Source organism: Lytechinus pictus, chromosome 3, assembly GCF_037042905.1.
Source record: "Lytechinus pictus isolate F3 Inbred chromosome 3, Lp3.0, whole genome shotgun sequence".
NCBI lineage: Eukaryota > Metazoa > Echinodermata > Echinoidea > Temnopleuroida > Toxopneustidae > Lytechinus > Lytechinus pictus.
The window spans coordinates 64,574,444-64,601,263 of record NC_087247.1 but is presented as its reverse complement, the minus strand read 5'-3'; the positions used below and the strand labels follow the sequence as shown (position 1 = coordinate 64,601,263).

At 34.6% G+C, this 26,820-nt stretch overlaps 1 protein-coding gene across 1 annotated transcript; it reads left to right on the top strand.

Moving 5' to 3' along the window:
* The first annotated feature begins 652 nt into the window (after window positions 1-652).
* Window positions 653-26,820, top strand: LOC129256818 (ankyrin repeat, SAM and basic leucine zipper domain-containing protein 1-like). Its single transcript, XM_064097563.1, has 8 exons — window positions 653-766; window positions 2,425-2,556; window positions 7,661-7,758; window positions 9,353-9,599; window positions 13,426-13,535; window positions 17,700-17,925; window positions 18,433-18,590; window positions 24,440-26,820. The coding sequence occupies exons 1-7, from the start codon at window positions 662-664 to the stop codon at window positions 18,577-18,579; spliced, it is 1,065 nt and encodes a 354-aa protein (XP_063953633.1). The 5' UTR covers window positions 653-661; the 3' UTR covers window positions 18,580-18,590; window positions 24,440-26,820.

Here is a 26,820-nt window from a genome sequence, read left to right as displayed (position 1 = left end):
GTATCTAAGTCAGTGGAGGTGATGAATATTAGAATAAGTGTCAGCTATTATGAAATGAAATAAAGTTACATGCATCTCACCTGGCAGTTTACAATGCAACCAGAGAACAACACCCAGGCATAGAATGTTACAGTGTGACATTAAAGTTTAACCAAAAAAATTAGGTCAGAGTAATGCATACTTGACTCTTGTTATTTTTATTCTAATTTTGCGTATGATTTCTGTAGGTTTAGAAATAGAAGCTCACCTTAATAGAAGTTCACCTTTTTACAATTGCAAGAGAGCCTCACACTCACAGGGTCACAAAAGGTTGTAGTCAGTCAAGTTTGAGTTCATTATGCCTTGATAATACTGATTTGTATTGCCAGGGTAAATTTTCTTATGCGTTGATAATACTGATCTGTATTACCAGGGTAAATTGTCTTATGCCTTGATAATACTCATCTGTATTACCGGGGTAAATTGTCTTATGCCTTGATAATACTGATCTGTATTACCAGGATAAATTGTCTTACGTTCTTCATATTATTTACCTTTTTTGTCTGTGTTATATGTTGTATATTATAGTGGTTATTTCTTTATTGTAGTTGAATTTGTTTATCTATCATCCCATTATAACAAGTTCTCATTAATGTCTTATGTGTTACATGACAGAAGTCACATGACTCCTTTGATGGTTGCTTCTCAACATGGCCATGTCAGGGTTGTAGAGAAGCTGTTGTCTTGTGGAGCAGAGGTTAACAATGTGGACAACAGGAGATGGCCAGTAAGTATCATCGTTTTGTAGTTAAAAAAAAATAGTATTGACCTTGTCTTTAGTAGATCAACAGCAAAAGATTGGCTGTGTACATATAAGAATCCAACTTCAGCACATAACTTCTGGCAGCCATAACAGAGGGGTGCTTTCAAAGAAGAGCAAAACACTTTTAAATGGATTATGCAATGAGCCCGATGTGTTGCTATGTCAGTGCATACATTCTCATTTGTTAAGTATACTCGAAGCTGCACCCCCCCCCCCTTCCCATCCCCCAATTAGAAATCAACATTAAAAAGCAGCACTCAAACTGAATCAGTCAAAATGTTGATAGTTTGGCACTGCTCAGTCAAATTGATTCAGTGCAATTCCAAGTTCCAACTTTATTTTTTAATGGGAATTTACTGGCACCAAACATTCACATATTTTTCTCTTTGAGACACCTTACCAAGTTTCAGAGCCACATCTTTCTCATAGGAATTCTGCAAGCATCTTTTCACCCCTAATTGTCACACTTCATTATTGACAAAATAATGGTGAATGTTGGAAAACATTTACAAAATATACTAATAGCCCCCTTGATTGCTGGATTCCTACTAAAATAAAATACATGAAAGAAGCTTGTGGTAAGCTACCTGAACAGATAAATACATTGATTCTTATCTCTATTGATTTTTATTCTAACACTACAAATTCCTTTGATTTGTTGTCAAATGGTAATTTGGGTATGTAGCATAATTAGTGACTTTAATTCTATGCTGCAGCTCACCATTGAGAACTATTGCAATTTTTTTTTCAATATTGATACTTTATCCAAAATGATTTAGATCTGCAGTGTGAAGTCTTGTAGAATATATCATTGTTTGCATTGTACTATAAGTGATGAATCATTATTCAATAATGATTGATTGAGAATGAAACATACTAGTAGTTGAGTACTAAACATGCCAAGACGTGTATGTGCACCTGCATGCTCCTTTGGTGTGCACAGACATAACAAATGCCGCATACATTCGTAATTCCGACGCTTCGTAATTCCGAAGGTTCGGTTATTCCAAAGGTTCGTATTTCTGAAGGTTCGTAATTCCGAAGGATCGTTAATACGAAAACGAAATAAGGTTCGTAATTCCGAAGGTTCGTTAGTCCGAAATCGAATTGAGGTTCGTAATTCCGAAGATTCGTTAATCCGAAAACACAATAAGGTTCGTTACGAAATTACGAACGTTCGGAACATCGAACCTTATTTTGTTTTCGGATTAAAGCACCTTTGGAACGACGAACCTTATTTCTTTTTCGGATTAACGAACCTTCAGAACAACAAGTCTTATTTTGTTTTCGGATTATCGAACCTTCGGAATAATGAACCGTCGGAATAATGCCACAAATGTTCGGATTAACGAACCCTTTTTTCGTTTTCGGATTAACGAACATCGAGGTATAGGCAATTTACGTGGTTCGGAATTACGAAGCTTCGGAATTAAGAACCTTCGGAAATACGAAGTGTAACCACAAACATTTGGAATCAATCTTGACATAGTCTGTACACTCAGTTAAACCAAATTACTCGTACTTTTTTTTCTTTTGTATAATATTTTGTCTCTACTGCATCTTTCTCTATGTGTCTTCAATTTTCCTCTTTCCACTAAGTTCTTTTATCTGTTACTGTATAGGCATTGTTCTATGCAGCTGAAGGAGGCCACACTAGGGTTGTTGAATTACTACTAGCAAACAGAGCAGATGCTACCAAATGTAGTAATGATGGGACAGCAGCAGACATTGCTTACAGCAAAGATCACCTCAAGGTTTGTTTATCATCTTGTCCATCCATTTGTGACTCCTTCAAACTGACAATAATTATTCCATACTGGGTTAACATGGGTCAGGAGAGATAGGATTTTTTTTTCTTTTCAAAAGTAATTGAAAATCATGTCTCTAAATAGCATTTATCCATATGTTTAGCAAAGTCGCCCATTGGTCAACCATATGTACACTGGAGTCAAAATTATGGAAACCTACAGTATGATTATATTCTGCTAAAAAAAAACAGGATTTTTTTTGTTGTTGTAAATTTCAGTGTACCTATGCATAATATTGTGATATAAAGAGATGCCAGTGTTCTGGCTATAGCCGGAATTCTTTTTTTTTTTTTTTTTTTTTTTTTTACCTGAAGTTCCGGCTGGTTGAGTTTTCTCAGGCTGGAAAGAACAGTCACCAGCCAGACACGGCCATTCAGAGAGCACTGCACAGTCCTTCTCATTTATAATTTCTTGGAGCTCAATAAACCACTCTCCTCATTTTTTCTCAGAATCGCTCTCCTAGATCCTCAATTTAATACAATATATGTAAGCTAAATTGTAGATTTTCATTAAAATCTAAATGCAATAGCTGTGTAGCTATTAATTAATCTGTGGTGAAACTAGGTCTGGCCCTGGGTCATTACAATTACAAAATATTACGCTCCTGAGTTTGAAAAAAAAAATTCTGAAATTTCACATTTTACATCTTTAAATCCATGAAATGGCCATCTATTTTCCATAATTCCTTGAAATTATTTTGATTTAGTTGAAAACTATCAGGAAAATGAAGAATATTCAGTTCTTTCTTAAGTCTGATTGATGATGTTAAAATCTGTAAATATTGTAGTCCCACATGTAGACTTCCATTGTGTTGCAACATGAACTGAAAACGATCGTTTAATCTTTTTGATTGTTTTACACTTGTTCATCACCATGAAAATCTACATATGGGACTACAATTATTACCGAGTTTAACATCATAAATCAGAACCAAAAAAGAGGTGGATATTCTTCATTTTTCGGTAGTTTCCAACTAAATCAAAATAATTTCAAGGAATTATGGAAAATAGATGCCAATTTCATGAATATAAAGATGTAAAATGTGAAATTTTAGCAGTTTATTTTTCAATTAAGGAGCGCGATATTTTCTTCTAATTTTTTATTAGGAGCGCCGGCAAGATCGAGCTCCTCAAAAATGAAGGTCTGACTGCATGCAATATGAAACCCGGAAGTTGCAGCGGCCATTCACTCCAGGGGAGCGTTTCATGAAAGGACTTGTCGGATGTTTTATCTGACAAGTCTTGTTTTATCCAACAGTTACCATAGTAACAGTGCTTCTCAGCCAATCAAATTCAAGGAAAGTTGTCAGATCTGACAACTTGTAGGAAAAGAATGTTGATGAAACGCTCCCCAGTATTACACTCGAACCCCATGTCGAATGAAGGCCTGTCGCTAGCATGCCGTCAAATTGATTTCTGTGCAAATTCAATTCGGTATACTTCCTCTGTTCGTGATGTATATGTATGATTACCATATATCGTATAACTCCAGCAATTGTCATTTGGTTTTTACATCAGATTAATTAGAATTACTTAACCTTGACCTGGGATGTGTCACAAACTGAATCACAACAAACGACATGAAAATTATTCATAAAATCAATTTTTTAATTAACAGGGCCCTATTAGTGTCTCAATGAAGATATCAATCTACTACACAGGCCTGTCAAGCCAAGACAGAAATGTAATTCATATACAAGTTGAAACCAGAGTCAGATTACATAGTTTCATTTTCATGTATGAAACAGAACAGCAAATTGGATAGCCTTGAATTACTATTTCAAATAATGGGTGGTTCCTGGCAGATAATCATTTGAGGAAGCAATTAGAAAATTATACCTAAAGCAAATATTTGCTGTAGCCACTTCCATATGATAAATAGTTAGCATAGTTATATTCAGATTATAACCACTATCATTTTCCCCTAAATCAGGGCTCCACACTAACCCATTTTTTCTACTGGTCCAACCTATTCATGTCGGACCAGTAAATAACCCAGTTTTTCAAATTTTTACTGGTCCGAACCTAAAATCTACTGGTCCCAAAAAAATAAAGAAAACATTTTTAAAAAGGCGCAAGTTTATTTTTCTAGCCTTTCGTTCCCCCCCCCCCCCCAAATAAAATGAAGGAATGAAGGACAAAAAGAAAGCAAGACAGAAACGAAGAAAGAAAGAAGAAAGAAAGAAAGAAAAGAAAAAGAATAAAAGAAAGGAAGAAAAAAAGAAATGGTAAAGAAAGGATAGATGTGAAGGAAGGAAATAAAGAACTAAAGAATGAAAGGAAGGAAGGAATAAAGAAGGAACAAAAATAAAGAAAGAAAGAAATGAAAAAAAAAAGAAATGAAGGAAAGAAATGAAGCAATACAGAAAGAAAGAACACATCTAGTAAGTAGTAAAGGAAAGAAAGAAGAAGCAATAAAAAAGAAAGGACAAAAGGAGAGATGGAAAGGACAAAAGAAAGAAAGAGAGGAAGGAAGGATTGAAAGGAAGAAAGGAATTAAGGAAGGAATAAAGGAAAAATAAAATGATAGATAGAAGGAAATAAATAAAGGAAGGGAAGGAAAGAAAGAAGCAAGCAATATAAAAAAAGAAAAGGTAAAAGAATAGATGAAAGGAAGAAAAAAAAAGAAAAACTGAGAGACAAAGAAAGGAAGGAATGAAAGAATAAAGGAGAGAAAGGAAGCAAGCAGTCAAAAAAAGGAAAGGTAAAAGGATAGATTTAACAAAGGGAAAAAGGAAAGAACAAGACAGATAGAAGAAAGGAAGGAATGAATGTAAGAAACAGAGAAAGGGCTGGAAGAAGGAAGAAATAAAAAACAAGAAAGGGTAAATAAATGATGGATGGAAGGAAGAAAGAAACAAAGAAAGTAACAAAGAATGAAGGAAAGAAAAGGGTAAAAAGAAGGAAGGAAAGAAAGGAATGAGAGAAGAGATGAATATAGGATGGATGGACTCAAGAATTAAAGAAAAAAAAATATCAAAAAGAAAGAAAGGAAGGAAGAAAGGAAGAAAGACAGAACGAAAGAGAGAAAGGAAGGGAGGGAGGGAGGAAGGGAGGACGGAAGGAAGAAAGCAAGAAAGAAAGAAAGAAAGAAAAAGAAAGAAAGAAAGAGAAAAAAGAAATAGAGAAAAATATTTTTTTAAAGGAAAGAAAGAAAGAACAATTTAAAGAAAAAAGGAAATTAAAAAAAGAAAGACAGTAACAAAAAAATGAAAGAAGAGAGGGAAGAAACAAAGAAAGATTGAAAAGAAAGAAGGAAAGAAAGATAGGAAGAAAACAGAGGAAGAGAGCTAAAACTATCATTAAATAATTTATCAGTTTCTTTTTGGCTCAATTAAAATAGCTACGAAAGAAAGTCAGAAACCAAGTGTATCAACACACACATAAATGCATATGTGGGGCTATTATGTATTCAGACGCTATCACCCGAAACCCGATCTGTTTGAACCAAAACAGAAGTGAAAATTTCTCCTTTTACTGCTTACAAATGACATTGTAAGAGCCTTTCATGAGTATGAACCGTGAATTTTGACAGTTCTGTGAGAGATTTCTGCCAGAGTTTAGCCAAGCTTCGTTCGCGCAGCCAGTAGAGAATTTACCACGTGGGTTGTGTAGCTGGCTGCATGTACACTGTATGCTACTCTAGTGTGTGTATTCTGTGTGTGAATGACAGAATTTAACGGGGGGAAATGGTTTGCAGTGAAATTTGACAATTTCTGGAAAAGTTATTGGCCCAACAATGGATTTTATTACTGGTCATGTCGGACCCTTAAATCTTGCTATTTTTGGAAAAATTACTGGCCGGACAATGATATTTTTTACTGGTCATGTCGGACCAGTAAATCTTCCTATTTCTGAAAATCTACTGGTCCGACAGGGATTTTTACCGGTCTGGGACCGTCGGACCGCCGCTAGTGTCGAGCCCTGCCTAAATGCAAGGTTATCAACATTATCCTGAATGGGACTAGATTTCAGCTGAATACATTAAATAGTCATTGTGTATTTTTTTAAATCTCAGTAGATGTTGGAATAAAAATTATTTACCTTTTTTTTAAATGCGATGTGATTTACTTTGGAATGTATGTTGCTTGTAATTGTTTATAATTTTGGTTTGAGGTTAACATGTCATCCTGTTTGGAAAGGAAACAGTTTACCAGACCAGTATTGACCCTATATGTATTGTCAGTTAGAGGTATTTAACCCTTTTTTTTGGTGACCTTGTACAGAGTAAACATATCCTGACTTACTTACAATATGGAAAGTTCCATTCAAAGACATAGGAGAAAAGTGCATAATACTAAAGAGATTGCCATAGTAAGACAAATGAGTCTGATTTTATTTAGTTAGTTACTGGGTAGTTAGTTTATTTTTTTCATATAGGACAGCTTCAACAACTTGATCTTACATACCCAGGGGGGTGTACTAAAATTATATTTTGATTGGGTTGTACCCTAAAATTGGAAGTGACTATAAGGTGTAAAATACAGTGTCTAATAAGAATTATGATCTAACAGGCAAAGTGGAAAACTTGGTCTAGGGAATTGTACATTGTTGTGAACATGATGTGCAGTTAGTAAGCTGGATTTTTGCATCCATTCTTTCCCATTGGCTCTGCTTGCAAACAGCTTTCTTTTTAATTGGAGGCCTTCAGAGCAGAGATGAGCAGCTGCAGATTATCAAGATAACTGAAATGGGGGTCTGAAAAATAGGTCGTCAAAGCAGCATATCTGTTCCACAATATATGTGAGTTGTCCCCCTCCCCAACAGAACAACATTTGAAACTAAGTAAAGAAAACTAATCATACATCATAATTCTGAAATTGATGTACATGTATGACAAAATTCATCTTTAAACTTGACCAACACTGTGTGGTCTCTCATTGACTGTATGTTAATCAATGTATGTTATGACCTGAAGACATGTTATTGTGAATCACCTTGCCAGAAGATTTAAAAAGGCAATCCCAAGTGAGTGATGCTTCGTTAGAAGGATAATACCTTGATTTTTATTGAATTACCCTTTCTTTCTTTTTTTTTGTTCTGACCTGTAGTTGTCTGAGTTACTAGAAGCTGCTGCTAATCCAGCCAAATCAAAGACTGCTAATGGCACCACCTCAGCTCTACCACCTAGTAATCCCATCAGAGCAGGGTAAGGATTAGGTCTTACTTACCTGGGTAACCTTTCATGAAAAGTTTTGTCAGTGCATCTAATTAAACAAGAGTGAAATCATTGACAGAATTTTTCTTTCAAGTTGTCATTTTCTGAATGTTATCTTAGTAATAGACACCGGTGTTTGTTGGCAAATCAAAACCAAAGTTTTCACTACATTTGTCAGGGCTGAGACTCTTCATTAAATGCCCAACCCCCCCCCCCCCCTCTCCTCCACCCCACCCCTGAAGTTTACACTTTACAATTATCTCAGGCATCATATCTCAGTTTTATCCTTTTTGTTTGTTTGTTTATGTAAATAAGTGAATGTGATGTCTGAATCACTGCACTCTTGTTAAAAAAACAAATGTCTCTCTGCCAGATCAAAGGGCAGACCATCATATTAGATACAGTGCTAGAGCAGCCATGTTTTTCAATATTCTGAACATGAACTTTTTTTTCAGATTTCAGATACAAGTTTTTGTTGCAACAGCTCTGAGCTGTGTTGCATGGATCTAGTAGAGATCTGCTTACAATATGTTAGTAATTAGAAGAAAAAAAGAGTCGAATGCAATCCTTGATATGAGGGGAAGAGTATTTTTCCTACCTTGAGACTGGTCAATTCATGTATAGAATAGATAAAATAGGTTTCAAGACCTCCAAGTAATTGCAAAGTAAAGCCGTTTTTATAGAGGAAGAGTGATTAACATGCAATTTCTATTAAAGTGAGCATTTCACTTTGTTCTGATGTAAAAAATTCTCATTTTGGTTTTTTAAAATGGGCTAAACATTAGGCTTATAGTGTAAAAATACAATCCCAAAAGTTTCAAAGTATCATATTTAAAGGAACTATTTTAAAACTTTGGAGATGTAAACCAAAGTTTGAAAATAATTGGGGGCTGGTTTCAATGTTCAATGTCTTACAGACAATTCTCTAATAAATTGCTACTTGTGTCTTAATTAGAGTTTTTCATCCTATATTGTGGTCTGTGTCAGTGTTTTTTTAGGACAAATACACGCACTCATACACACGTTTCATCTTAGTTTGAGAATTTTTTAATCAGCGACTCACAAAGTGAAACAATCACTTTAAGATATATACTCAATTTAGATAAACAGTATGTCTTCTTAAGATTAGACCCATACTCATTCACGTTCACCCATCCCTTCAAATTTTGCCATTATTTTATATTTTCTTTATGTATACTTTGTAATTATGTATCATTTCACTCTAATGACAATTTTTTTTATATACTTGCCTTAACTCAAGTTTAACACCAAGTACATTGTCAAACGTCAGAACTGCGTCTCTCATGCATAAATTCCCCAATGGGCGTTTGATTATCAATTCTCACACTTCATGATAGATAAAACAATTGGGAATGCAGGAAAGCAACAATGAAAATATGCATAGTGCTTTTATAGGGGGATTCCTGTTAAAATATGTGGTACAGACTTTTGACAAGGTCCCTTAGATATTTTACACTTTAATCTGGGAAATGTTAAATGAACTCCCATCTGCATCCCTAAAACTAAATGTTCCTTATTTGATAGGTAAAGCTTTGCTAATAAGATAATTTGATTAATTTTTCAGAGGTGATATTTCACCATCAACACCCGCCACAACTACAACTGCTCCTACAACAAACAGCATCACCAACCACCAACCACCACCACCTAGCAAAGCATCTACCATGTCTAATCATCAGCCCTACCATGTCCTAGATGATCTTGAACTTTTCCTGTATGGCCTTAAGTTAGGTGACCTCATACCTCTCTTTAAGGACCATGAAGTCACATTTCCTCAACTCCTTCAGATCTCAGAGGAAGATTTAGAGAAGGTAGGCATCGGCTAGATCAAGGATACTCATTATAAAACTAATACTAAGGAAATATGCCTTTCTTTTTTTTTTTTCCTTACAAATTTCAAAGAGAAACAATTCTTGGACATCCATTCAAATTCATTCTGCTTAATCCTAAATAGACCAAGCTATTTTGACCCCTAAGATAATAAAATTATACATAGAAAGGTCTGACTCTGTACAGAAATGTGATTATTTTGTTTATTGAGTGGCTATACAAATTGTTATAATCTTGGCCGTCAATTGCGCGATCGCGATGAAAATTGACACGCGCGTTACCCATTGCGTAATCTACAAAACTATAAGATCAAATTCTGCACAAATCTCATTGCTAATTAATTATGATAATTTATGCATAAAATCAAAAATTTGCTTTAATTAATTAAATAATGCCCCTTAATTGCTAATTTTGGTTCACAGACTCTTGATAGAAATCTGATCAAATGTACTTTTAAAATTGTCAACATCACAGTTATTTTCTTATGTATTCTATTGTTTTCCAAATTTCTATGTTTTTTCGATTTTTTTTTTCAATGAAAATTGTTGGGGACTTTATTTTGACCATAAACATGTTGGAATTAATTGATTTTAATCAGTTAAAGGAAAAATAATGATACATTTTTGAATTTTGGTCAAAAACACTATTTGCATTGGATTTGTACACAAATTCACCTTTTTGAGCAATTTTAAGTATGCAGGCACTTACCAAATGTTGCGTAATTTCGGGACCGCGTACCCGGGGTCACAATTTTAGTTTCAAAAGTTGTGTGAGACTTGAAAGTAGATGATCTTTGTAGGTTTGCAATGTGGAGTTTGTAACGTGGAAAAGGTTTACGGTGTCACCATGTGTAATATGAAGAATTGAAGGAAATACAGGCAGAAAGATTGAAATGGAAAGACGAGATAGAATGAACAGAGAAAATTAGAAGCATTCTTTTCTTCACTCACTTTCAAGAAAAGAACCTTCTCCATGTGACTTGAAAGTAATAAGTCAGTGAGCGACGCGGTAAAAAAAATTATCGCGAAAATGTTGATATACTGCGCTGTCTTAGTAGGGTTTAAAACTAGGCCATTGATTGTATATTTGAAATCTTTTGTTGACTTATTCAAACAGAGGATTGGGATAATCATTCATCAGTTCTTGCTTTAGGCCAACTCTTTTGTGCCCAATCCTTTGAGTTATCCCTCCCCTTTTAAGGAGTGCTGCAAGATATTTACTATTATTTGTAAGTCAATGTTGGGTCCCCTAATAAGTCATTCAGAGCTGCCAACCATTACGTTTTTGCCGTAATCATTACGTTTTTTCATTCAAATTACTGCATTATGGTTTTTCTTTTCAAATTATGTTTTTTGACAATTTTGATGTGTGTACATAATTGTATCTATCTGTAGTGCATTTTGAGCCCGAGATGAGCCTGGTTCTTGCGTGTGCGTAGTCGCCCGCGCTGGCCGGTTTTCCAACGCACTTTAATAATTTGATAGCGCGCGCGTACGTATACGTTAGTTGAATATGCGGGCGGCATGCATGGCACGAATCGCGGTGTATAGTGACTGGTAAATACCTCTGTAAGGATGATGACGTCATCCAAGACGGCAACTTACGATGACCCACGAAAGGATCGAGGATGATTATGTTTTGATCATCATTTGAAAGGAAATAGGAGTAACTGCAGTCTAAGGTACGATATTTCTGAACTTTATATATTTTATCTTAAATTTGCATGTGATTTCTTTCCCATAAAGTGATGTTTTATGTACAAAAAAACGATCCGAAAATCGGATTTCCGCCGAATGTTAGATCTAACGTTACTGCTAATTATGCTAGGGCCAACACTCTTCAGGTGAGTGGAGCCAACGTTCGTTCTGCAGCGCAGAGCGAGGAGTACGATGAATTGGGTAGGGTATTTCCCCAAATGTAGTAAGAGAAGAGTCCATTTATAATGGAGGGGGATTTGGAGGTTTGAGGGAAATTATTATTCCATTTGCAAAAATTTACAAAAATACTCATAAGATGGAATCATCAAAGATATTTTCATATACTTTAAGATTAATTGTGGTGATAAAGAAATAAAATTTTGAGGCTATTTTCTTGAATTGATTAATATGATTTCCCTTCGGATAATGGTACTGTCTGGGTAATTTTCATCAACTCGTATCAAACAAATACGATGAATTCGGCTTTGAAAAGACCGGGAAAGCTCTTCCCTGTCCCCTGAAGTAATAATTCTGGGTGATATTCAACATTTATTGATAGTTTCACATGATTTATACTAGAGAGATGTCCTACTGCTTTTGGAATTCATTAAAAAAGTCGGCACCGTAGCATTCAGTTTAGCAGGAATGGGAAGGTTTCTTCCCCGGTTCTGGCGGCCTAGATGTCTGCTCTATAGTGCTGTCACTGCTGGGGATGATTGAGTGTGTGTGCAGTGTGATTGAGGCTGAGCTGTGCACATCGTGAAGTGATCTACGATGGGACTTTTGTGGAATGATTTCAACTTCTTATCTATAGATCTATTTGAATTTTAGATTAGATTGATTTATGAATCATTTTTTGTATATTTGTGGAATGTTACATGTACTTCCATTTTATGACACTTTAATTTTAATTTTAAACAATGTTACTTGGGAAGAAAAGTCTGAATTGATGTAAACTTTTTTTTAATTTCTCTAATCTACAATTTGGTAGTTTTGTCAGGAAACTCAACATAAAACAATGAATTATTTTAGAAGTGGAAAGGAAGCCCCAGAAAAATGGAGCCCTAAAAATGTTCACCAGAAAGGAAAAGGAAGTGCCGCAGTAGGTTGCACTACAAAATTAAAGGCCTACTTGTCATTTTTAGAAAAATTTGCCTTGGTGCTCTTTTGACTAGAATAAAAGTGGCCTTCATGCCCTTTAGAATGGCCTTGATACCCCTTGAAATATTTGGGCATCCAAGGCCACTTTGCCGGTTGCCCCAAGCTGAAAGTGCCCTTTAAAAATGGCCTTGCCCCTCTCAATTCTTAATTCGAGCCCTGCTACTGACTTAATTAAAGTTGGTAGATTATATCAAACAGGCCCAGACTAGGCCTAGAGATTTTTTTTTTTTTTTATTGTTCACTGCATACAATACTTTTTACATTGGATGTTTGTCGCGTGTGGTTTTAAGGTTCGTTTTAACACATTCCTTTTTTTTTGTTGGAAATTCCTTTTTTTGCCATAATGATTCCTTTTTTTGCTTGCACAAGGTTGGCAGCTCTGGTCATTAGTCTTGCATCTAATCACAAACTTACAATTGATTGGTTGATTATTTTGAGTAACAACCAAAATTATAAATTGATTTGCTATATTTGAGATTGATCTTCCAATTTCTATATAACTAATTCCGAGCAGCCAGGAAAATGTGTAAAAATTGTTTTTTTTTCTTGTTGAGATTTGATTAATTTCGGATACTTAAAAGGTATTAAAAAAAAAGATTTGTTACCTGGTTATTCATGTAATATTTCAGAGTATTTTTCTTACCTCAAAATTTAGTCTTGATATTCATTTACGTAGATCCTTGATCAGGGTTAGGGACAAGTTTATTGACATGAGTTAGAATTTACAGAAAGCATGTTGAAATAGCTAGAATTTGGAATGAATTAGACCAATGCATTGAGGGTTGGTTTTGTGTAGTTGCCTATTTATACAGTAGTACAGATAGGTGGCCCAAGAGGCATACATCATCTTTAAGTAGCCATAAGGGCTCTTGATATTTTAATTCTCTTGATTTGAATATATTTTATCATTGGTTTGATTTTTTTTTTTGTCTGTTTTTATTTGATACAGATTGGTGTGAGTCAAGTAGGGAATCGAAAGAGAATTGTAGAGTCGATACATGCAATCCATAGGAAAAAATGGGAACCAAACAGTATTAGGAAACCATCCTTAGTTTTAAGGTAAGTGAAAATTACAGAACGAGAACTGTTTACAAAGCTTAATCATGCACATGAAATAATTGACTAACATTAGATGAGATTAGTGGCTTGATGCCTTCAGATTCATCCAGTTTCAGTAACAAAATATGGAATTTCGTAGAAAACAACATACTTGTAAATGATCAACTTTATCTGACGGAAAGAAATTTTGATTTATTTCCGGGGAACAATTCATGAACAGCCTCATGATAAACCATGTAAAGATATGATAATTAAAGGACAAGTCCACCCCAACAAAATGTAGATTTAGATAAAAAGAGAAAAATCAAACAAACATAACACTGAAAATTTCATCAAAATCGGATGTAAAATAAGAAAGTTATGACATTTTTGAATTTCACTTAATTTCACAAAACAGTTATATGGACATCCTGGTCGGTATGCAAATGAGGGAACTGATGACATCACTCACTCATTTCTTTTGTATTTTATCTTATGAAATATGAAATATTCTAATTTTCTCCTCATTGTACTGTGAAACAAAGTTTTTTTGTGGAGTTACCATTGTTTAACATTTTATGGTTAAGTGAAGTCCTTATTATGGATTAATTAATCTATAAAAATTGAAATATTATATAATTCAAACAAAAAAATTTAAAAAATAGTGAGGGATATCATCGATTCTCTTGTGTACATTGTGCATACAACTAATTTGTGAAAAATAAGTGAAACTTTAAAATGTCATAACTTTCTTATTTTACGTCTGATTTTGATGAAATTGTCAGCGTTATGCTTGTTTGATTTTTCTCTATCGATTCAAATCAAATTTCTGGGGTGGGCTTGACCTTTACATATTGAAGCTTTGTGAATGCCTCTGATTGAATCGTATTAGTTCATGCAAAGTTGACTGTAGTAAAATGCTAGAACTGGAACGTTCCTCTTATCTTCATTAACGCAGTAGCAATCATGATGAATCCTATTAAAAAAATCATATGATCATATCAAAATGATAGGCAATAAAGAAAGCTAAGTCTAGCAATTTCCAAATAAACAATATGTCTTATTAACCACATGGTGTGATAGAGAAGAATGGAGGAATACTAGTATCATAGCTTTTTTTCTTTGCTATTATGCTTAACCTAAATAGTATGTCTGATGCTAGCCACTGCCTATACACTCTGTCAGGCAAAAAATTGATTTTTTTTTTTTTTTTTTTTTTTTTTCATTGGGATACTTTTCTCAACTTATTGCCGAAATATGCAACATATGATAAGCTTTAACATTGCAGTGAATGAAAATTTCCCAGGACTCCTTTCTTAAGTTTCCTGGGCTCTTTTGAGCATTTCGGGCTCAAAATCACCCCTAGCCCCGTGATTTTTTGTCCCCGGCACTATGTTCATGCATTGGTTGTTGCTTTCTTTTTATCGACTATGATTTTGTATGGGTTTTTCATATGAAAAAAAAATGCCAAAGAACACATCAACTAATGTAAGACCAGTGTGTATTAGCTGCGGCTTCCTCGCAGATACTTTGCATAGTCTTCTGCATTAGAGGTATTAATGACATTTTATGGATATGACAAAAGCTGCAGCCTCCACATAGATTATAGGCTAGTATCATGAGGGATCTGTTACACAAAACTTAGAGAGGAAAAACCCTGACAAAAAGTTTATTGTACAAATAGCAGAAATTATTATGAAAAATATTATTAAATGTTGAGGAAAATTCATCAAAGAGTGAAAAATTTTATTAACATATGCAAGCAGCTTTCCATGTATTTTTATTTAGAAATATCAGTGTAATGTAATTTTCACAAAAAATGTATATTGTTTTTATTGTACCTTCAGTATAATAACAGATAAATAATTTTACACCCGCTCCTGAAAGAAAAAAATATTTTAGTCATTATGAACTATTTAAAAATTGAAATTGATGCATTTTACATTACATGACATATGGGGCAGCTGGTCGTATATGATGTCACAAATCCAAAACATAAGTTCTAATAACTTTTTTAATCTTTGATGGATTTTTATCAAAGCTTCACTAAATTTTTTTTTTTTTTTTTTTTTTGGGGGGGGTTTCTGGTATTTTTCCAACAAAACTTTTTGTCTGGGTGAACTTGCCCTTTAACAATGGATCATATGGTTGATTGCACAATCAATTGCAGGTAACTATCAATGCAATCAATCTAAGCAGCTCCAAGATCAAACAATAACAGTCAGTCCGCAAGCCCTGAAAAAGTAGCTTCTTTTATCCAAGTGATATTCATGACTAGAGGGTTTTTGCATAGTTAATGAGCTTGGTGCGAACCAAAACACCTCTTTTTATTCGGCCATTGCTGCTCTAAATATTGACCGAATTTCATGTTTTTGGTATCTTTGTAAAGAAGAAGAATCGTTCTTTCAGGTCATGTGTTTGGATTTTTAAAAGGATGTTGTTTTTCCTATGTAATATAGGAAAAACTTTTGATCTAAAACATGAAACAAAATATTTTTTTTCATGCAACAAAAGTTGTTGTTTTCACACTTAATTTCTGTTTGGGCACAAATGATTTTTAGATCATGATAAAGCTGAAGATCTAAGCTTTAATATGATATAATTTTTATAAGAAGATGTATGTTAGATGGGTCAGCAGCCAGCTTTTCATAGGCCAAGTACATTTTGCAGCTCAAAAACAAGAATACTGCGCTCTGATTGGTCATAGAGACCACACACCCACGCAAATTCCAATGTTCCCCACACTGGGCCTCTGCAAGGTCACACTCACCATGTGGTAATCTCTTCAAATTACCCGCGCCTGTTTGTTTTGAAAACAGTATTCAGCCAATCAAAACTCTGGATTTTATGTTACTCAGAAATTTCAGAAATCTCGTCTTGCATCTTGATGGAAAAAGCTGGCTGCTGACCCATGTAAAAGATGCCACATATCAAGAGTAACATTGTAAGAAAGTATAGAGTTTGAGCTTTCTGATGATATAAATAATGTTGGTGCCTAAAACACAAAATGTTGCACAATTTGCTAGTGAAAACAGAGAAAGAAAATTCTGTTTGATGCATCTTTTCAGGTAAAAAATCACTTATTTATCAAAATATTTCATTCTAAAGAAATGACCAATATAAAAGAGTAACATTTACTCTTGCCCATGGTACAAAAATAATTAATATTACTCAAGGAAAAAGTGGTTAAATTCTTTGAGAAAGAAAGTCTCACAATTCACGAGATTTTACAGGGACATGAATTCAGCCACGAGAGGACTTGGATAAATCTTGCTCTTTTTGCTTATTAACACAGGGGCTTGCCGACTGACTGATAAGTGTTGTGTTACAAGGCCTTTGTCATAAGAATATGTTGTGCATCTCCCTCTGTTCAGGAAGGCAGAATGGATGGTCATGAATATTTTATTAATTTGATGAGTAGTCCTTGATGTTCTGTAATTGTTCTATAAGCCAGTTATTATTTTTGTTTTTAATTGATTCAAGGAGGATTGTGCACACTGGTCATATTATATGTGAATCAAATTATGACCCTTTCTAGAATAGAATATGCTTTCTGTTTGTCATTGTTGCCATCACTCTAATGATTGATTTTGGGTCAGATGCATAAAAAGTAGCAATTGCTTGCAAGCAATTGCTAGCAAAGCAAAAATCATGCTTCAGCAATTGTTTATTTCATGCATAACCCTTTGCTAGTGGCTTGAACAATAGCAGCCTCATGCTGGTGCGAACACAACTCACTGAAGAGGCAGGACTTGGAGGCAAAGGTGTGGCAATGCAAATTACCACTTCTTTTGTTTACCATCTTTTCCTTGGATGTGGTCACAAACTAACTTGTTTCTTTTTAATAAATATATTTGGCATTCAGTTTGCATTTTAAGAAACACCTTGTGGTTCATTCTCAGCTGCGGAAACATGATTAAAAAATGTGAACGCCCTGATCAAGCAAATGCTCAAGCTGCTCTGACAGAGCTTGAAAAAAAAAAACAAGCAAGTGCTGAAATGCGCAAGCAAAATGTTTGCTTTATGCATACGCTTTTCAGCAATAGCTTAATCATCAGTCATTTAGCAATTGCTTGAACTTACTAGCAAAAACATTGGCTGCCTCATTTTTATGCATACAGAATCTAGCAAAAGCCAAGCAATTGCTACCTTTTGTGCATCTGACGCATTATCGTTATTTTCCAGTCTTCCAGAAACCCACTTAATCCTTGACAATGTCAACAAGCATGTAGCATACATCAAGTCAAGTATTGTTCACATTAGAGACAACTTAGATAGACACAACAGCTTAACAGATCCTCGTCAAGACCCTGGAAGTCGAGACCTGGTATCAACGGTCTGTACAGAAATGCTAAATAACACCAATCTGTTACATCAAGAACTGAGATCACTCAAGATACAAATTAATTCGGTAAATTAAACAATCTTAGACTCTTTATTTAACCAGACTTACCTGAACTTGTTCCTCTTATATTGTTTGCATTTCCAAACTAACTTTGATAATGTCAATCTTTATTTCCTATCAGATATTCACTGCTTCTTATATGATCTTGTAGATTAAATGATTTTTCAGAGGAATTTTATATCAAAAATTATTTTATCAATACTATTTAGTAAATGGGTATTTCTTTCTTTTGATATTTTCTTTGGTCTTTTGGTAATAATAAATATATATTTTAATTTAAACCTCATGGAAATTAGAAATGTGGCAATTCATAAATACTGTCAACATTGTCTAATGATTCAATGGTTTCTTTTTGTAAAATTTGTATAGTATATATACATATTTATATTGACAAACATTTTTCTGGAAATTTTCTGTAAATTGAAATGTTGCAATGGCATTATTGGCAATTGATTACTCCTGCCCCTGAGTATTACTCATGTTGTATTTTTGTTCTCTGTATCCCTTATGTAGGCCTGTGATACTACCCCTGATGTTGTACCTGCTGATCTGATTGAAGATCCTGATAAGCAACGCATGTCTATACATAGGAAAACTTTATTGGCGCTCATGGCTGCAGGGGTGGTTGGAAGTGTAGCATGGTATTACAAATCAAGATAGTTCTTTCTTAGGTGATTAAAAGTCCTTCATTATGTTCTGTGTTTTTTTATGTATATCTTGTGTAAACTGTGTGAAACATGGAGAGTATTTGCTTTACACATTTGAAAAAAAATGTAAAGTTTAGTCCTGTCATTTTATTGTCTCCTGGATACCAAGCTAGCTGATGGACTTTGAATGAATCCATACATGCAGACACTTGCAATCAGCAGTGAAGGATTCAACATATAGACAAAAATAATTGAGCAGGGGTAGGAGAAAGAACACCAAAATGTTTTGTTTTGATACAGGACACCTATTATAAGAAAGCAGGTAAATCTTTCAAACTTTATTGGGATGAAGTTTCAAATGACTAGCATGTCTACGTGAATGTTATTGTGATGATTATATCATAAGTGATTTGGGGTACAATAAATAATTGTAATTATTTTTTATTACTGAGGAGTTGGAATATTTATTACTTGTAAGACTTTTTTCTTGTCAGGGGCCACAAAGATGTTATAGTCAGGCAGCATATGTCACGATTTACTGGCTACTTTGACAAATTGGCTAAGTCTGATTTTTCACTTTTATGTGATTGGCAACATCACAAGGAACAAGTTTCAACTTGGTGACAAATTTATAATGGACATTTTGACCATGTTAGGGGTCTCTAGGGGTCAATTTTTTATATTGCCCCAATTCTGTCGAAAGACACATCAAATTGTCTGTCTTGATATTCTGCACAAAAAAGTGTACACATTCATATACTCTTGACCTCCCGTTAGAAAGTTATGACCGGAAATGTCAAAAGGTCAACAAACTTTCAGTAAATGGCAAATTACACTGAAGGTGTTCAGAAAGCTCATTTTCCGTGTTTTTATGCATGTGTGTACTTTTTTATTTTCGATTTTGATAAGTCCATTGTCAGAAGTCCTTATCCAGAAGATATAAAGAGTCAAGACAAGGTCAGGAAGGTCAACAAACTTTCATTGGAAAGTCAAAATACACTACAAGCGCGGTTAGAATTTTTGAAGTCTTATTTATCGTGGGTTCTTAATTTTGATAAGTCTCTATTTAAGAAGACACTATATATAAAGGGGTCAAATGTGCTTAATTAGGAACAAAATAGATAAACAGAGCTATATGTCGAATGCATTCAGTGTGGTATCATGGTATTGCAGGAATACCTTGAAACGACTTGACATACCCTTATGCCCTTAAAATCTTGTCATCTTCATGATGTGATAAGTGCAACCAGCTCTTTCCAATTTTTTTTATCTAGGAATTCAATTTAAGTTCAATTAATTTTCAATTTACTAATCTTTGATACGTAAAGAAGTATTTCCTTCATTTGCTTTGCACAGAATATTTTAATTATCAGAAATTATTGTAATGTATTGGGGTATTAAAAGAATAAACACATCGATTGATCAGTGCTCCCAGCTCCTAAGAAAGAGGCCTAACATTTTATTTGGATTAATTTGCGAATAAGATAATGAGGTCAGGAATGAGGATGATTAGTTGGGCTCCAATTAATTCTAATGTGTGACGGTTATATTTCTGACAAAGAGGCAACATCGTGCAGGCATGCTCATTGTAGTCATGAGTGTCCATTATGCTGATGTGATATATTCTGACCATTACTCGATCTCTGGAGCCAAGAAGGACTACACATTTCTGGTGGATGTGCTGTTCTGAGCTTATCATTGGGGCCTTTTTGCACTTTGTAATGTAAAATTTAAGGATTTTGTGAATACTTTTGGTCAATTATATTTATTTTCAGTAACAATGCAAGTCTTCACAATTTCTGGGGGCAGCTGCCCCCTCCCCCTCCCCCCCCCCCCCCCCCCCCGCTGTGGTATGGCCGTGGTTTACTTCAATGACAAATGTGATTATTCTTTCTAGCAACATCCAAGTAGTGCAGCAAGTAGGAAAAAACAAGAACGACAAAAGAACTAAAAAATCTGCATCTATGCACATTACTATCGTGAGAACTGGTATTAAGTTTAGTTTCACGTTGTATGCTCTAGAAAAAACACACTTGATAAAATAGTACAAGCCATGTTAATGACGGCACGTAATCGGAAATGTGTAGTCCTTCTTGGCTCCAGAGAATGAGTGGTCAGAATATATCACACTATGATGGACACCCATGACTGACTACAATGAGCATGCCTGCACGATGTTGACTCTTTGTCAGAAATAATATAACCATCACACATTAATATTAATTAAGGAGAAATTGGAGCCCAGCTTATAATATCATCCTCAATCCTAACCTCATTATCTTATTCGTAAGTTAATCCAAATAAGATGTTAGGCATCTTTCTTATAGGAGCTAAAGTGGGAGCTCTTCTGATCAATCGATGTGTTTACTCTGTTAACATAGTATTGCACATATACCCCAATACATTACAATATTTTCTGTTGATAAAATATTCTGTACAAACCAAATGGATGAAATGTATCTTTACATATCAAAGACTAGTAAAAATTGAAAATGAATTGAACTTGAATTGAATTCCTAAATCAAGAAACTCGGAAAGAGCTGGTTGCACTTATAACATCATGAAGATGATATGATTCAAGGGCATTAGGGTTTGTCAAGTCGTTTCAAGGTATTCCTGCAATAATATGATACCACACTGAATGTATTCGACGTCTATCTCTGTTTATCTATACACAACAAAAAAAGTAAGTCCCCCCTTGAACAAACATCAATAATTTCCGAACCAATGCGAGTTTTTGATATATTTTTACATGAGCGTGTAGGTAATTTTATAAGCTACCCTCTGAGTAAATGTTATGGACGTATTTTACGTCATGCCTCAGTGAGCACCGTCAGAAGGCAAAAATGTCACTTTTCAAAAGTCACAAGCCAAAAATCATGACTTTGATTCTATTTTATTGGAACTGATTCCACATTCTCATCTTGAAATATAGTCAGAAGGCTTGTAAAAGGTACTTTCTAAAAGACGATACAATTTTTTGGCTAAATTTCACGGTTGAATAAACACAAGTCCAAATTTGCTATAATTGGATTTTTTTACACATTTTCATCAATAAAAATGATAGAATATGATGACAATTATTTTGGGGAAGAGTATCTTAAAAAATATTCATCGTTTCACGGTTCAATGAAGATTTATTTAAAACAAAAAATACGATTTTCAAATATCATAGGCAAGTATTGTTTCATTTTGGTAACTGAAACTGATCTTTTATCAACTTTTTCGTTATGTTCATGACCGATTAACATGCTTCAATGATTCAAAGGCGTTTAATTAAACATTCACGCTTGAATGAACATGTGGAATGTGATTAGCTCTTTTTTACATTATTGGAAAAAATGCAATTTGTGACTATGGATATCTGTCACAAACCTCCTTGTATGGTTCATTTGATTTGATTTTTATGAAAATCCCGATGTTTAATGCATCAGTGAGCACACAATATTCGAAAATTATGCAAATGAGAAGAAAGTTCAAGGCCTTGGCCCCACTCTGTGCCGTATCGAATTGTTATTTTGGTGTGCGCGCCTTTTGGATAGTGTTACTCTGAAGCGATGTGCGAAGTTTCATGAAATAACTGTTGGCAGAAGTAACAAAAACCGTCCATGAAACAAACCCTTATTTCATATTTGTTAAAATGTTGACTTCCTCTCTCGTAGACTTGTGTACATTATGGGTGCATATGTTTAAGAATAAGTAACCCCTTATTTAATATGGTGGAACTTTTTTTCAAGGCTATCTTTAGCAATGTCATTTGGCAGTAATGTTTATCAACCTATGGGCAGAATTCTGTGCAAAAATGAAATCGATTTGTTTATTTACGGATGAGTGAGCACGCATCAAAGTGGGAAAATGGGTATTTTCAATGTCACAGACTCATTTTAAAGGGTAACAAGGTGAATATTGGGGGCAAATTCGATTTCAAATGTGACTTTAATTGCTGTTGTTTTTATCATCCATCATTTCTATCACCACACACTTTCCGAACTTTTAACATTTCCATGGTTGAGCGAGCACATTCGAAAACTTAGGAATGAATACTCTTTATACTGCATAAATGCATTATGGACAAATCAGTGGTGGATCCAGGATTTAAAAATGGGGGAGGGGCCTATAATCGGGGGAGCCACCACCATTTTCAAATTTTAATATGACCTAACAAGTTGTAGAGGATATTACCAAAAACCCCTATGATGATACGTCACAATACAGGGGCCGCGGAACGGTTTTCAAAGTGTGGGGGAGGAGCTGAGCCAAAAGTGGGGGGGGGGGGGCGCTGACCATGCAAAAAAATCACATTCGTATGGTCATTTTTACATTTTTGTACATGCTTTTGGAAAAAAAGTGGGCCCCCACCCCGCTTCCGCGGCCCCTGCGATATTGTGCTCACTCAACCATGAACATACGATATCAAAATTGTGTGTGGAGTGCCTAAATGATGGATAGTAGAACAGCATAACACCATAAAATTCACCTAAAAACAACTTTTGCCCAACTTTGTATTTGCACAATCTGAAAAACGACTCTTGTGACTTTAAAAAATGGTCATTTTTAATTCAATCTTTAATTACTCATGCATGACTGAACCGATCAATCTCATTTTTCTCCAGGAGTTGCTAAATGGGTGTAGAAAACCACCTACGAAATATCATATCTCAAAATAACTCCGTTCAAAAGTTACAGCAATTTGATTTAGGGGGGACTTACTTTTTTTGTTGTGTATATTTTGTTCCTAAGTGAGCACATTTGACCCCTTTTTTTATCTAATTGATAATTGTCTTCTTAGAGCTTTCTTCAAAATAAAGAACCAACTTCTTAGATTCTAATCACTTTTAGTGTATTTTGGCTACCAATGAATGTTTTTTTTACCTTTTCCTGACCTTGTCTTGACCCTTTATATCTTCTGGATAAGGACTTTTGAAGATGAACTTATCAAAATCGAAAATAAAAAAGTACAAAAAAAAGCTTTCTTAACACCTTCAGTGTAATTTGCCATTTAACGAAAGTTTGTTGACCTTTTGACATTTCCGGTCATAACTTCTTAACGGGAGGTCATGGGTATATGATTGTGTACACTTTTTTGTTCAGTATAACAAGACAAACAATTTGATGTATGACTTGACACAATCGGGGCAATTTAAAAAATTTACCCCTATTAACCCCATTTTGACCCCTCACATGGTCAAGATGACCATTAAAATTTGTCACCAAGTTGAAAGTTGTTTCTAGTGATGTCACCAATCACATAAAAGTGAAAAATCAGACTTAGCCAATTTGTCGAAGTATGGCAAGTTCCCCCAAGTCTGCGCAGTCCCCCTTGTCTGCGCACACGCGTATTTGCGCGATTCTAGTAAAAGAAGATACGCAACGAACACAGACTTTACACATGCAATACATAGACAGGTATTCATAAAAAAATCTGACTCAAAATGGTGGAAAAATAATGAAATTTGGGAATTTCATGTGACAGCCTCAAAATGCAGCCTTTCTCATCAAAATCCCCGAATCGTGTGCAAAGTGAATGAGTGCGCAGACATGGGTACCATTTTTTTTTTCAATCTCAAAATGACTGCCCGAGGTTTTTTCAAGAAAATCCTATATTTTCTTTCATTTTTCAATGAGAAATTTGGTACACTTACTCATGATAATATAAGGAACCTTATTAACTGAAAGATTTTGTGAAATAAGAAGAAATTCGTGTGAAATCCTAACTCAAATTGTTAGGTGCGCAGACTTAGGGCCCACCATCATATATGACATATGCTGCCTGACTATTAATTTAATCTATTTTGACAAGAAACATATTTCCAAGGAAAAAGTAAAAAATATTTTTTTTTACCATTAATTGTTAATCTGTTATTTCTCACCAGAACGTCAAGTAAAGCAATGATTTATGGATGTAAACCTCATAAATTGTATTCTGCAGAAGAATATAATTTATTGTCTGCTATATAGGGTAAGTCATTTGCCATTTTGATGTAAATATATGGTCACATCAGAATCTTAAAAGAAAAACACCAGATTTGGCTACTTCAGGAATATTGATGAGTTTTTCGGATGAAGTGTCATTTGCTATTGTAGCAAAATCTGTATTAAAGAATACCAAGTTATAATATTTTCATGCCTTTTACAAGTCATCCACAACAAAGTGCATAAGAGGTGAATATCACTTTAAAACATGTATGTTGTATAGTGCAGTATACTTTGTATTAAATAAAAGCATATTTGTTAGTTATTTTATGTCAAGTGTTTAGCTTTTTCATTGATTTTTTTTGCCAGTGCCTTAAGGCATAAATGCTATTGGTAAAATAGTATATCATGCTTTTCTTGCCAAACAGTATCCTCAGTGCTGAAGCATTCATATCATTTTTCATGTTATTCTTATCCATCTTATGGCAATATTATTACTGATGGCAGACCATTGCTCACCAGGTTCTATTCACGCTCTAAACAAATGCATATCATAAAATGGATGTATGCATTCTAATAAAATGTTTGGCTGAGAGCCGATCATGTGACATGCGTCATTTCTACTTTTACATGGACCGCGCATTTTTGTCTCGCCTGCATAGCAGAGCGAGACTATAGGCGCCGCTTTTCCGACGGCGGCGGCGGCGTCACATCAAATCTTAACCTAAGGTTAAGTTTTTGAAATGACATCATAACTTAGAAAGTATATGGACCTAGTTCATGAAACTTGGACATAAGGTTAATCAAGTATTACTGAACATCCTGCTTGAGTTTCAGGTCACATGACTAAGGTCAAAGGTCATTTAGGGTCAATGAACTTAGACCATGTTGGGAGAATTATTTTCAAAATCTTAACCGAAGGTTTAGTTTTTGAAATGACATCATAACTTAGAAAGTATATGGACCTAGTTCATGAAACTTGAACATAAGTTTAATCAAGTATTACTTAACATCCTGCTTGAGTTTCAGGTCACATGACCAAGGTCAAAGGTCATTTAGGGTCAATGAACTTTGGTCAAGTTGGGGGTATTTGTTGAATTACTATCATAACTTTGAAAATTTATGGATCTAGTTCATGAAACTTGGACATAAGGTTAATCAAGTATTAGTGAACATCCTGCCTGAGTTTCAGGTCACATGGCCAAGGTCAAAGGTCATTTAGGGTCAATGAACTTAGACCATGTTGGGAGAATTATTTTCAAAATCTTAACCGAAGGTTTAGTTTTTGAAATGACATCATAACTTAGAAAGTATATGGACCTAGTTCATGAAACTTGGACATTAGGTTAATCAAGTACCACTGAATATCCTGTGCAAGTTACAGGTCACATGACCATGGTCAATGGTCATTTAAGGTCAATGAACTTTAGCCGTGTTGGGAGTCTTTGTTAAATTACCATCCTAACTCTGAAGGTTTATGGATCTAGTTCATAAAACTTGGACATAAGAGTAATTGAGTATCACTGAACATCTTGTACGAGTTTCAGGTCACATGACCATGGTCAAAGGTCATTTAAGGTCAATGAACATTGGCCGTGTTGGGGGTATTTGTTGAATTACCATCCTAACTCTGAAGTTTATGGATCTATTTCATAAAACTTGGGATATAAGAGTAATTAAGTATCACTAAACATCCCCTGTGAGTATCAGGTCACAAAACCAAGGTCAAAGGTCAGTTAAGGTCAATAAACTTAGGCCATGTTGGGGTAATTGTTGAATTGCCATCATAACTTTGAAAGTTTATGGATAGAGTGAATGAAATGTGGACATGGGTGTATTTGACCATATGAATGGTGTTTTTGTGAATGATTATTTTATAGTAGTTTTCAAAGTTAGCACTGCTGCTATATTAAATTGCGTAATGCAGGCGAGACTGCCAGAGGCGTTCCGCTTGTTTCTAACAATCGTTCATTAGGAAAGTTGATTTGCCCGCATATTGGCAAGCCTATATGTGCTGTATTGGACTGACCGGCTAAGCTGCGCGCGCGTGCTGCTCTACTCATCAAGGGTGTGATTTCTTATCTGACATTTCATTGACATACTGTTTGATATATCTTATTCATGGTATTGTACATTTATTTCAGAAGAATGGCAACTGCTCAAAATTTTAGTGGATGCATTGTGAACATCAAGAACATCAATTTTATAAAACTCAAATGTTTCCTGCATTTTTGTTTGAAAGAGTAGACTTTAAAGTTAGAATAGTTTTGTCAATCTAGCATGAGTTTAGATCTAGAATCATGTTCATTATTTAACGACAAGATCCCTACATCTCATTTTT

What these genes read in the sequence shown, in the direction of transcription:
- LOC129256818 (XM_064097563.1), top strand. Translation starts at nt 662, where the DNA reads ATGACTCCTTTGATGGTTGCTTCTCAACATGGCCATGTCAGGGTTGTA. An exon ending in CAGAGGAAGATTTAGAGAAG is followed by an intron (nt 9,600 to 13,425) that starts GTAGGCATCGGC and finishes TATTTGATACAG; the next exon opens with ATTGGTGTGAGTCAAGTAGG. An exon ending in TCAAGATACAAATTAATTCG is followed by an intron (nt 17,926 to 18,432) that starts GTAAATTAAACA and finishes TCCCTTATGTAG; the next exon opens with GCCTGTGATACTACCCCTGA.